Consider the following 13453-nt stretch of genomic DNA (forward strand, 5'->3'; position numbering starts at 1 on the left):
TTTTCTTTATGGTTGTTGAGAAATATGAATGTTTTGGGCCAGGTTAGGGAGTGATTGAGTGGTCACGAAATTTGTGACTTGGATATTGTCAATTTGTATAAATAAAAGTTTGATTAATTTGATTGCGGCCAAGAGGTCGTGCTTCAATGCTGCGCATTAAAAACACATGGGACGGACGGTTGATTGAGATCTCGGCCGTTCGCTGCACATGCTGTGCATTAAGCATACATTCGATCTCGACCGTTCGCTGTACATGCTGCGCATTAAGAATACAAGTCACAGTGCCAAGGCTGGCCAAGCTTCCTAGTAATTTGTGTAGCTAAGTTTGACTGCTGTTGTTCTTTCAAAAAACTCAAAGACGCTCTGTGGGACATATTCTCCCACCCACTTAAGAAAATATGAACACTTTTTTGTCCTGTCCTTCCTTTTAATTTTTCTTTCTTGTAGTGGAATTTAGAATGATCCAATTAAATTTTAATTTTAAAGAATACTTCATTATCTTTTAATTAATATTTATTAATAATAATTAATTATGATACATTATTAATACACATTTACACTAATTGCACCCAACACTCAATAATGAATTGGATATTGTCTGAAAATTTACATATCCGACAAATATAGGATTCATGGCTGATTCAAATTCAGATAATGTGTTAATAATAAGATGTTTTGTGAACTAATATTTTAGTGGTCAAAGAAAAAAAAATCCTTAATATTTATAAATTTAAATGGATTTTTAAAATGATATTTTATTTGGGGAGATAGAGGTTGAGCTAGGATTAACGTCGACGGTGATCACCAAGTACTGATATGTCACAGACGGAAAGAGGGCTAAAAGATAATTTTGCTTATATAATATTCTTGCCTGCTAACTATCTAACTTTCATTCCTCTCCTGTGATCATAATGTTTCTGGACTTTTTGCAGTAACACTCACCATTTTCATTGATAGATAGATTGATGTAGATACTGGCGGTTATCATCAAATCTCAAGTTACAAAGTCTGGGCTTAATAGGCCCAAGTCCAAATCCTTATACTGGTTCTGTGGGCCTGGCTGGATCCATTATAGTCAGCCCAACAGCCCACACATCTACTCTTCATTTCATACATTGCCAATCCTAGAAAGCTCTAGCACCCAACTCTGCCTTGATTAACACCAATGGAAGTTCCAATAATGGCAAAGTTAACTCTTAATTCCATTGATAGTGATCTTTTGATATCTTTAAGTCTTGTGGAATATTCCAAATGGAGAGGCAGGATCCCTCATCCACTCTCATTTACATGCTATAATTTTCTAAGTAAGAGGATTAGTAACTATTCCATTTCAAATCAAGCAAAGTACCTTTTCTTGCTTAGGGTCAATCATTAGAAGGGAATGATTGTATCTGCCCTTCAAATTTTCATTACAAAGCATTAGATTTCATTAAATTTTTACCATAGATATTACCCATGTGCAACAAAAATGCTTTTAAGCGTTATTCACTCGATTTACTTGCTTTAACCCGGACCAGAAAGGTTCAAACTAAACCAAACCATCATCTTCTTCACTGTTTAATTGCTCTCAATCAAAATCCAGGCTGAAAACGAAGAGTCATCACCTTAAAATCCCATCATTATTCACCCCATCATTATTCACCCCAACTGCTGCAACTCTCCAACAATTATTTTATTTATTTTGGTTCTTTTTTTACAACTTAAGTTATCCAGCTTTTGATGTGTACGATGGGTGAATTATAGCTTTGGTAAGCCAATAAGTTGGTAATAAAGGCTAGAAGTTCAAGAATTATATATTTTTTTGGATAAATAGGAATTTTAATGGGAAGTTTTGTGTGTACAATCAATAGCATCTGTTGTTGCTATAAGATAATGGACTTCTACAATTTGTCACATACTAATGATGGTGCCTTCCTAACGAAGTTGTCTTCTACTATTTTGATATTCCTTAGAAGAAAAAAAAATTCAATGTATTCCAAATCTAAATCTAAAACAAGAAGACTAATTAATGTCTTCAACTACACCAATGAGTTTTACCTAATATAAGATCAAATGGTTTCACTACAATTTGATTCCATAATCAATCGTGAAACACTTTCATCATTTGCTACGGAATTGAAGAAACGGATTGTCTTTCGTTTTCCAACATTGTCTCTGAAGATGATCCCTAAACATCTTATACTTGAATTTTTCTTTCAAAGTGTATTATGGACCAGTGTTTGCACCCATTATGCACCCAATTCAAGAAGTGTAATGAAGTGATGTATGATGTTTAATTTTCTTAATTATTTGAATTAATATTTTTGTTTGAATTAAATAAATAATGATAAACATAGTTAAAGGGGGTGGGGGCTTAAGAAAACTCTAAGCCCACCCAATACCTGAAAGTCTGAGACCTAATTTAGATAATAACAAAGCCGTTGGGCTGGGCTCCCACTTGGCGCCTAATTTTGGTCTTTGGATTCTTTATCTTAACGGTAAGGGAATCTTCCGACAAGCTACGTGCACCCAACTCTCCCAACCGATTCACCACCAACCGAATGCGACGCACCGCCTAATCCTTAATGCTCTCCTTTTACACTAGCTAACCGGTGTTCCCGGTTTTCACGTTTCATTTTTCAGGACAGATATGCCCCTTATGACTCTTTCCAATTACTGTGAAAAATTTTCTTATTATTTGGGATTATTACCCTGATACTGTTCTTATCATTCTAGGGTTCATTTACCAGATTCCAGGGGTTCCAAAAGATGGTTGCAATTTTGGAACTCAGCATACATTTTGTTGTTATTGATTTTCCTCTTCTTAACACACACACACACACATACACCCAAAAAAAAAAAAAAAAAAATGATTTTCCTCCTCGAGGTCGTTCATTTCAAAGCCGGTGCAAGCATGGCCTTTTACATGTAGTACATTTGTTATAAACTATTCCATGGTTGAGCTTTTGGGATGTTCAGTGTTTTAATAAGGCTTTGTTAGCGAAGCAAAGTTGGAGATTGCTTACGAATCCTGACTCACTATGAGCTCAAATAATTAATGCATGCCAAATACATAAAGGACACCCCTTTTATTGAGTATCAATTCACTTCATCTTACTCTTGGGGCTAGCGCAGTATCCTTATTGGCAGGGATATCCTCAAACATGGTCTAATTAGACAGATTGGCATTTGGGACTAACACAAACATTTATAAGGATCTTTGGTTGCCTTCTCTTCCTTTCAATGGCATAAGTAGTTTCCTTCTCACAAATGGTCCCACTTGGATGCGAGAATTAATTAAATGGAAAGATGTACAATGGGACTTTCCCCTTCTCCTGTCCCTCCTTAACCCCATTGAAGTAGAAGCCATCATTACCATCCATCTCTTGTCATTAGTAGATTCATGGGTTTGGTATAAAAAATATAAATGGTAAATTTTCTCTTTACTCTTTATATTACCAATATTTGGTTATGACAAATACTCAAGGTAATACTACTTCATTATCTTTTTATTCTTTTTTTTTAATCAAATTTGGCACATCTCCACCTTTTCTAAATTCAAACATTTTATTTGGATAACATCTCATGAGGCAGTTGGAATTGGTAGTTCTTTATTTGCTAGAATGGTCACTCCTCCCCCTTATATTTGATTTGTGGTCATTGTATTGAGAATGTTGATCATACTCTCTTCTTTTGTTATCATGCAAGACGTTGTTGGGAACTTCCCCCCTCCGCATTAACATAGATGAATACAAATGCAAACATTTTAGTGATTGGATAGAGTTTATCCAATCAAAATTTAAGGTTTGCGGGGATATAAATAAAGTAAACCAAATTTGGAGTGCATTAATTTGGTGTATTTAAAATACTAGGAGTGCAACTTTTTTTCGTGGTATTGATGCTTCCATACACTGCATTATGAATCACTTCTCTTTTTTATTGGCAGATATCAAAAACTTCATTCCTCAGGTGTTAGATCATCAACAACAGCTCATTGTTGCAAATCATCTAAGAGATGTTGTATGTTTTCAACTTTTCGTAAATAGTGCATGGGAGAGCAACACTAGAAATGAAAGGGAGGAGTTGCATTCTCTAGGACACCAATGAAACTTTTATCATTGGACAATACAACCATGGTTTTGGAACCTCACATTATTTGATGGAACTTTTTGTAGTGAGAGATGGCTTATATCTAGCTCTCTCTTTCTAGGAGTATCACACATACAAGTGAACTCTGATTGCCTATCAGTCGTTTTGACTATCAAAGGCTTTAGCTCTTCTTTAGATTGGTCTAATCTTAGCTTAGTTTCTGAAAATTTCAAGATTGTCATGGACTTTAATGTAGTTCTGTTTAATTTTGTTCATAAAACTAACAATGTTTTTGCTGATTTTATTGCTAAGAGGGTGCGTCATTTTCCTTCTCTCGATCATGGTAGAATATCCCATTTTTATTCATGGTTGATTTTTTTTATTGTCGTCTAGATTTCCTGGCTTACACTCTTTTATTTAATGATACGTCAAAAAAATTTGGGACCCAATGATTTTTTGTATACAACAGTGTGTTTCTAAACTACCTACTCGATTTGTTGGTCTTGGATTTACAACAAAAAAACGCAACCGGTCTGTAACCCAAAAAACTACAATAATAATTAACATTGGTTTCAAGTTTTTTTCTTGGGGGTTGTAAAGGTTTGAGGTCTTGCCCTGGGATGCTTGATAATCAAAATGATCAATGGTGACAATGATGGATTAGTAAAGCGGTTAAAGGCCCAACTTCCCTAGGGGAGGTCTTGGATTCGCAACCATTCGACGGCATTAATCATATAAAAGCTCCATTGAGGATGTAATCATGGTGCGCTCAAGCTGGCCTGGGATTATGAATAACGTAAACCTAATGCAAGAGATTTCTACCAACATGAAAAATTATACAAATGATAAGTAGAATTTTAAAAATCGAACCACATCAACACTAGTCATTACCATCCCCAACTTGGGCTAGTCATGCATAGAAAACTCTACATGCCAGAATACTTTGATTTTGAGATAGATTTGGAACATACATTAAATTATAATCATCATATAGACAAGAAATTACATTTTAACATACATGTGAATGTACATGTTATAAAATTAACAAATGTATTTCATTAATAAGAATTTCTAAACGCATTTAGTCGAAAATTTCGACACGATGAAAATAATATCTGTAAAAGTAAATTCAGCTCAAAAGAAGCCATGAATTTTTCCATCATAAAGGGATCGACAAAAAAATTATGTATTTTCCCAAAACCCTAAACAATTATTAAAATTAATTTTACAAAGTACTTAACCCTATTAAGAACCCTAATATATCTTGTGGAGCCAATAAACAAAACCACCATTTTATTGATTTCTCGTAAATTTTTTTTTAATAATAACTAAGATTCATTCAAGTAACTAAAACTATTCTGATCAAGAGATTGAGAAGACATTATAGAATATTTAAGAATAAACATTGATAGGACTATCATCGCAGAGTTGCTCGGTTGGTAAGACCAACACCTCTTAGTGAAGAAATCGTGTTTGATATTGTGATTATGTCCGATAGTATATTATGTAATACCCTTATCTTATTATATATGTATAAAAAAATTGATTATTTAAAATTAGAAAAAGGTAGACTCTCCACCATTTATCTTACCCATTTACCATAGGTATCCCTTTTTTCATGAATTACTGGAAAGGTATCAAATACGAATAAAAGAAAGGTTAGTTTCGGTATTTGACAATTCTCAGACGAGCCACAAGGCCCACAAGTCACAACCCGTTCAAAACCAGCTGAGAACCAGACACACACGAAAGCAGTATCACCGGCTATAACCGGTCACTCGTCGGCTGGTGGTTACATTTTGTTTGAACTTTAAACCTTCGAAACCCGTCCGTTTTTTCGTCGTTTTGCCTCTCTTCACTCTGGTTTCTCTGCTTCTTACTTCTGCTTGGCTGATCACTGCCAGGTACTTAGGGAACCCTAACTCTTTCTGAAACTATAGAATGTTTTGTTGATGGTTATCCACAAATTGCACGAATTTTAGCTTAAATTTTACTTCGCCGATCTCATTTTTTAGCACATAAATCAAGGAAAGAAGAGTGCTTGCAGCGAAATTTGCAGCTTCGAGATGAACTTCGGAAGTGTATTGTGTACATTGTGTAGTCAACTCAACTGAAACTTGCTGGTTTTCGTCTTCTCCAAAGTGGAATCGAACGAAGGAAGCCTAGATTTGGAGAAATTAAGTGGGTGCAGCAATGTCTGTGGTTGCTGAGTCCCAGCCTTTGAACAATTCAGATTCTGAGGTCCAAACGTTTCTCCGACCAGCGGGAAACGGTGTTAGGGTTTCGAAGCTACAAGAGTCGAAACAGAAAAATGATGTTCAGAAGAAACAACAACAGATGAGAAAGCTGGCAAGTCGGTCTTCGGAATCTGTTCACCGGCATAATGTTTCTGTTGACAGTTCGTGCTCCTCGGATTCTTCTCGTGGACTTTCTTCTGTGAAAAGGGAGACATTTAGAAGGAAAGTGAAACAGAATGGTTTGAAATCTGTTAAGGTGGTTCCCGATGGAGTCGAGGTTCCTTCTTTGTCACCACAAGTTAAGTTGAAGCGGTGCGATTGGATCACTCCGAACACCGGTAAGGATTTCTCCGTTTCTTACGATATTTACTTTTAAAACGATACTCTTAGTGTGCGATAATCAAAACTAATTATCCTGCCTATGATTTCTTTCTTTTTTCGCACGCGTTTGTGCTGCTGGACTCAGACAACACTAGGGTCAATTTCAACCGACAGAGCTAACCATGATAACCAGAGACAAACTTGAAGGATGTCCTTTTGTTGTATAGAAATTTAACTTGTATCTCACCCCAAATCCCACCGCACAAATATATAAATAAATACAGCCTTTTTTGTTTTTTGTTTTTTTGTTTTCTTTTTTTAGGGTGGGGTTGGGGGTGGAGGAATTGGTTGTTGGGTCTGGGAATATAGCGCAGACCTGTTGAACTTTACCCAATTCGCAATTTCTCAGTTTAACTGAGAGATTTAACTTGAATGAGTTTCTGTGAGGACCTTATCTCCTTTGGACCATTTGACTACAATTTCAGAAGATAAAGAGAAATGGTCGATTTTGATAACTTCCCCGATCATAAGCCGTATACCAATTGGGTATTGAGAAACTAGTCAAAAGACAATTCAGAGTTTTTGGATGGAGATCTGAACAAAGACTGGTGAAGGTTAATGTGTTGGAATTGGTGGTAACGCAAGCCCATTCTAGGAAAGATGCTGAAAACATCCATCAAATGGATTGGGAATATGGTAGAACTTGGGGGCTTATTGGGAATTTAACAATTCCTGGGATATATTTGGTATTGCTTGATGAAATAATAAAAGAAGCTTAAATACAGTTAGCACTAGTAAATCACCAAAATTTACTCGCATTAATGAACATAAAGCAATTAAAATGAACATAAAGCAATTAAAAAATAAAATCAGTTTGACGCTTAAGTGTGTTTTAGATTTAATAGAAAATGCTAAAAGATTATGTGAGTGTTTTAATTGTGAAGATGGTATGGTCATTGTGTGCGAAAAGATTTAAATGAACAAGATGCTACATATATTCGATGCAGTTGCCGGACTATTCTGAATTTTATATCTGTGTATTTTGTATTGAGTAGAAAGAAGTGTGCCACATGGAATTAATGTTTGATTCCTGGCATGAAATTGATCTGGCTACTTCAGTTTTACCCAAAAGCAATGGTGAGGCTTCTCATAAGTAAATGTTAGCTTCTACTTCACAACATTCCTTTGCGATATTCAGGGATCAGCTTCTAAGACCCACTGAAAATGGGTTTTGCTACTGGTATCCTGCTGTATCACTGAAAATATTAATCCTTGCCAAGTTCTGACAGAGATCCAATTGGACATTGCAATTAGTTAGCTCTTTGCCTTGGAATGGATGGCTTTAAGTATTTCTCTATTGCTCCATTGCTTTTAATTGAACTGCCAAGTTGGAAAATTTCTTTGCAAACACTTGACAAGATTCTTGATATAGAATAGAACCCAAATTACAACTGAAATTGCCTGAAGGAAAATGTTTGATGTTAGATGCTGGAGTAATGAGACCTTTGTGGAGTAGGAATCTGCGCAAAATGGAAACTCGATTGTTTATAATTCAGAGATTCCAACTCCAGCTACCACTTCTATGTAGACAAATCTATTCTGCTACATTCTTTTTGTATTCCAAATTTTCACAGATTAGATTATTCTAGAGACATACATTTCTTAAAATCCAAATTATACATAACCATGTGTCCAAGAGAGAAACACTGGGCATGATTAGCAGCTTGAAGGTTTTTCTAGACAATGAAAATGATTTGTAGTTATCAAGCAATTGATGTAATAAAATGCCAATAGAATAGGGAACAGAAAGGTTCCCAAAATGGTTTCAGATTTCCAAGATGATCAATGATTTAATTTATTCAATAGATGATCAATTCTCACAAAAGATTCTTTGGGTGTAGTGGTGGCTGATTCAATTCATTCGCCTTATTTATCTAGTTATTGCAGCATTTTTTAAGTAAGCATATGAGTTGTTTAAGTGGTAATAAGGTTTACCTAAACCATCAGTGTGTTCCACTTACTTAATTACTTTATATTTTCCTTGCAGACCCAATTAACATTTCTTTCCATGATGAGGAATGGGGAGTTCCAGTACATGATGACCAGAAACTATTTGAGATGCTTGTTCTTTCTGAGGCATTGGCTGAACTCAGCTGGCCAACTATTCTTCATAAGAGAGACATATTCAGGTATCCTCTAACTTCAGCTGTATTCTAACCTCACCTCAAAAATAATCTTACCAATCATCACTTGTGTGATTCGAATCTTGTGGTTTTCATGAGACTGGGTGTGAGTTTCATTTGCCTGAGAGTTGTATCCATTGTTGTTAACGCATCTAGGTGAACCAAGGTGTTGGAGGGGGCTTGGATGCAAGCAAGGCACCTGCCTACTCGCAATGGAGCCTAGTTGCCTCACTTTTATGGTTGCATCCATGGTTAGATCAAATCTAAAGGTGTTTCCATTTAGTAAGTACCACATTTAAATACAGGAGGCCCTCTTATTATCACCTTGTAATTAACAGTTCATAACTAACGGGGAAAAAAAAGTGTCAAGGAGTCAATTTGGTTTTTCATAATCATATATCTCCCTCTCTCTATATATAATATTTCTTTTTACAAGATGGAGGCCTTTTGCATGGTACTTGTAGGAAGAATTATGTATGTGGCAAGTCTAACCATGGGTAGATAGAGCATGAGTCGTAGTTGTCAAGGGGACGCCTTGTTTAGACTCCTTAATTGCCTTGCAACAAGGCTCTGTCCGGTGCCTCAGGTAGTGTAAATGCTGTGCAAACTCTGTCTGGATTGTTTCACACATCATATTCTAAGCCAAATATTGATTTATCCTCCCGTGTATTGACATGTACCCACTTGGTAGTCCTCAATTCTCAGAACTGTATTTTGCCATTTGACCAAATTCTGTTTGGGCTGGAACTTGACATGCAAGCAGGGAATTTTGGAGTCTACTTATCTTAAAATTTTGGGCCTCATTAGACCTGCAAAGTGGGGGTGGTTTTAAGGCCATACAAGAAGGCCTCTCTCCATGAACTCATTTCTCATGTTTGTAACATAATTAATATACTAATAGTCTTTTATAATTGATAAAAATTTCTTTCACCATGACTGTTACAAGCTGCTTTAAAAGAATGGAACATTCCAAAAGTCTAAACTCAAACCTTTTACCAGAGACTTGGGCAAGAAAAACCATGAACCTTTTAATTCATCCTAAAAAATATATTTTTTTTAAAATAACCAAAACTTTTATTTAAAAACAGAAGAAAAAAAAATGAAACTTAAGGTTATGTTCCAAATTTGGACCCATGTTTTTCTTGATAGTTGAATTTGGGTCACTCTTAAACAACTTACCGAGAAACTAATACTGCATTTCCAAGATGACTCACTTGATGTACTAGGCTCTAAGGACATTTAAGTTGATGCTAAAAATAAAATAAGACTATGGCTCAAGACACATCTCTAAGGGAACATTTTACTAGCTGTATGTGAATGCCCCAGAACCTTTTATATGGACCTGCTGAAAAATTATCACTAAGCTTTCTGGACCAGACTTGGGAACCATGTGATTTTTTTTCTTTTTTGGTTGGGTCAATAGGAGAACTAACATAAAGATCCGCATGGAGGATCCCTTCTCAGAGGCGGCACTACATAGGGGCTGACCCCCCCCCCCCCCCCCCTTCTCTTCCCACATGTGAAATATCATTAACCCCCCCTCTCATGTTAGAAATAGTTTTTAAAGGTAAAGATAACGGGTATAAATATCATTCTCAATAACCTGATACAACATCTAAATGGAATCAAGTTTTGCTTTCAACCTTGAGTCTATTCAATGATGATGACTTTGGAATATTCCCACAATCATATATAATGAATTCATTTGAAAATTATTGAGTATGGATATCATAGAAAGTCTTCATTATTACATCATAACTCAGGAAGTATTTCGCACAAAGTCAGGATTTCTATGAGTTTGGTTGAAGTAATACATCCCAGGTTCCAGTCTTCAAATAATACAACTTGAATTAGGTCAATCTTTCTCTCTTTGTCATAGTCGAAGTAATCCATCCCAGATTTCAGTATACAACTCCCTCATTTTGCATCCCATACTGAAAATTGCTGTACATAATTCTGTCATTTATAGCCATGTTACCACTATGATGATGCCAGAAAAACAGATACGCAGGATTATGCAAAAAGTTAACTTGGTTTTTGTTTTAATGCTGTTTCTTAAATCATTGTGGCAGGAAAATTTTTGACAATTTTGACCCCACATCTGTTGCAAGTTTCACTGAGAAGAAGATCCTGGCTTTAAAAGCGACTGGCAGTACCACGCTATCAGAACCAAAACTTCGTGCAGTTGTGGAGAATGCTAGGCAGATAATAAAGGTATACTTAAAACTAAAGCAAAATATTTGCCACATTGCTGCATGTTCTAAACCTCAAGATCTTGATGTATTTGAATTGTAATTAGAAAATTTTCTTAAAACTTTGAAGTTAAATATAATCAAGAGAAAACAGAACCCTTAGTAGAAAGATCTCCTTTCAAGTACTTTATGCTTAATTTGTACATCTCTCAGAACCATGGAAGATGAAAACTGTATCCAGTGTTGTTATAATTTGTATGTTGAGGATCATGCAAAATAAAGGTGGTTAGTTGGTGGGGAAGGGGGGTTGCCCATTGGCTGGGGTGAAGGTTTAGGCACACCGGAATCTGGAAGATTTTCCAGCACACCATGCTGTAACTACAAACTTGCAGTTTGATTTGTTAGCTAAATCAATGAAAATATTCTTCTTGTTATCGTGTAAAACACTGGGCACGGGTTGAATTTCAGACCAGTCTTGACATCTCTACATGGTATTCTAATGCTTTACTGGTTGCTTTGGGTGGGAAACCTGAAGCAGCCTGAGTTGAAAATTGTAGAGGTTATTGAAGACCATCCCAATTTACGGTAACAGGTTAGGTCAGGTTAGTTTCAAGTCATGTCAAAACCAAGTATAAATGACTTGAGTGTGAGCTTACCACAGGTCCACAACCCAGTAAATGGTTTCCAACCTGAAGAACATGACATTACTAACTAATGGTTACGTTTGGGTTGGCTTGATATGGCATGAATGACATGAAAGCGATGAGACAAGGGGTAAAAAAATCCCACTAATTGGGTAAAAAAATATATATAAATTTACAAGAAAAATGGCACTGGAGCATATTTGTTCCCCCCCCCCCCCCCCCCCCTTTTTTTCTTCTTTTCTGTTGTTGGTTGGGGTTGGTGTTTCGGGATGGGTACTTGGAGAAACACTGTGAGTTATCATTAGTATTGTACGCAGAGATTGCTTATTAGTTTAGGCAACTGGAGCTTTGCAAGAGAGGATATGAGTAAATTTTCTTCTTTTATGCATCTGATGAGATAGAAACCAAAAAAAGGCATTTTGTGGTAATTTCCACTTGACAAAAAGTTACAGGTAAATGTTGGCCCACATGCCTGTTGTCTGAGTATTCATATTAAGTATATGCTCTCCTTCTGAATGTTTTATGTTATCCTTTCTTTGGCAGGTTCAACAGGAATTTGGTTCATTTGCAAGCTATTGCTGGAGCTTTGTAAATAATAAACCTATCAAAAATGGGTTCCGTTTTGTGCGTAAAGTACCAGTTAAGACACCTAAATCTGAGGCCATCAGCAAAGATATGATGCGGAGAGGTTTTCGTTGTGTAGGACCATCGGTTGTATATTCTTTCATGCAGGTTGCTGGAATTGTTAATGACCACCTCATAACCTGCTTCAGATACCAAGAGTGCAATTTAAATGTCCAAAAGGATTTTGAGACCGAGATTGAAAGCAGAGATGTACTAGCCAAAGACTTGGAGAAGACGTGCTTTTTCTGACATCTCAATTCTCAGGGTGGCTTCTTGCAGCAATTTTAACCTAGTGATGAACCGAAAGTGTAAAATACATGAAGTTAATGAGGTGAGTGTTGCTTTTGTTGAAATATCATGTTAGTATGCTTTCCTCTCTTGTGTATCATTTAACCCCAGCTACTAATAATAATAGTTTCATATCTAGTCAATTTTCATTTATGATCAACAGCATTCCATTACGAGTTTCAACACTGAACTTGATCAGAAATTCCGTTTTCCTTAGCCAAACCATGAAAAGAAAAGTGCAAAGAGGTAGTGATTTGTCTAGATCACATTCAGAAGTGAACCTTTCTGATCTGCAATGGTGTCATTACCCTAGTTCCAAAGTACCTCTGAAACTCATCTTGCATCAAAACTCCATGAAATCTAGCATTGGAGCCTGAATTTATCTGATCAATGTTGTACACAATATATTGCTCTATTGCCTTAGAAGGTTGCCATTTCAACCCAACCCCCCAACCCCCCCCAAAAAAAAAAAAAAGGAAAAGAAGAATGTCATTGTTATGTGTGGCTACCAGACATTGGTTGAGTAGAGTTTCCAATTGCTGGGTTCATGAACCTAATTTTTTCCAATTAATGTGGATCTGGTACAGTTACAACAGTGGTAGATAGTCCATTATATTAGACAAACTGCCAATGGCAGCAAATGTTTTCTTTTTATATTTAAAGCCCATATTTTTAGAAGTTCACTGAATGCAAGATTATCTATAAAGTGAATTGTCAGAATGGTCTGCTGATGCTGTCATGAAAGTCAGTGAGCATATCAAGCAACCACTGCGTATGCAAGGTTCCTTAAATTAGGTTCACAATTTCCTTCTTGTTCATAGTAATGAAAACTTGTTGTCCCAGTTAATCTATGGATGCTAGAAACACCAAACCCTTCAACAACTTCTCATGATAAG

The 13453-nt window shown here is 36.1% G+C and overlaps 1 protein-coding gene across 1 annotated transcript; it reads left to right on the plus strand.

Moving 5' to 3' along the window:
* The first annotated feature begins 5910 nt into the window (after positions 1-5910).
* Positions 5911-13009, plus strand: LOC149014777 (DNA glycosylase superfamily protein). Its single transcript, XM_089155384.1, has 5 exons — positions 5911-5972; positions 6084-6643; positions 8674-8815; positions 10882-11023; positions 12189-13009. The coding sequence occupies exons 2-5, from the start codon at positions 6262-6264 to the stop codon at positions 12516-12518; spliced, it is 996 nt and encodes a 331-aa protein (XP_089011510.1). The 5' UTR covers positions 5911-5972; positions 6084-6261; the 3' UTR covers positions 12519-13009.
* The last annotated feature ends 444 nt before the right edge of the window (positions 13010-13453 follow it).

Source organism: Hakea prostrata, chromosome 5 (genome assembly GCF_041222555.1).
Source record: "Hakea prostrata isolate BN-2017 chromosome 5, UWA_Hpros_2, whole genome shotgun sequence".
In the NCBI taxonomy this organism is placed as follows: domain Eukaryota; kingdom Viridiplantae; phylum Streptophyta; class Magnoliopsida; order Proteales; family Proteaceae; genus Hakea; species Hakea prostrata.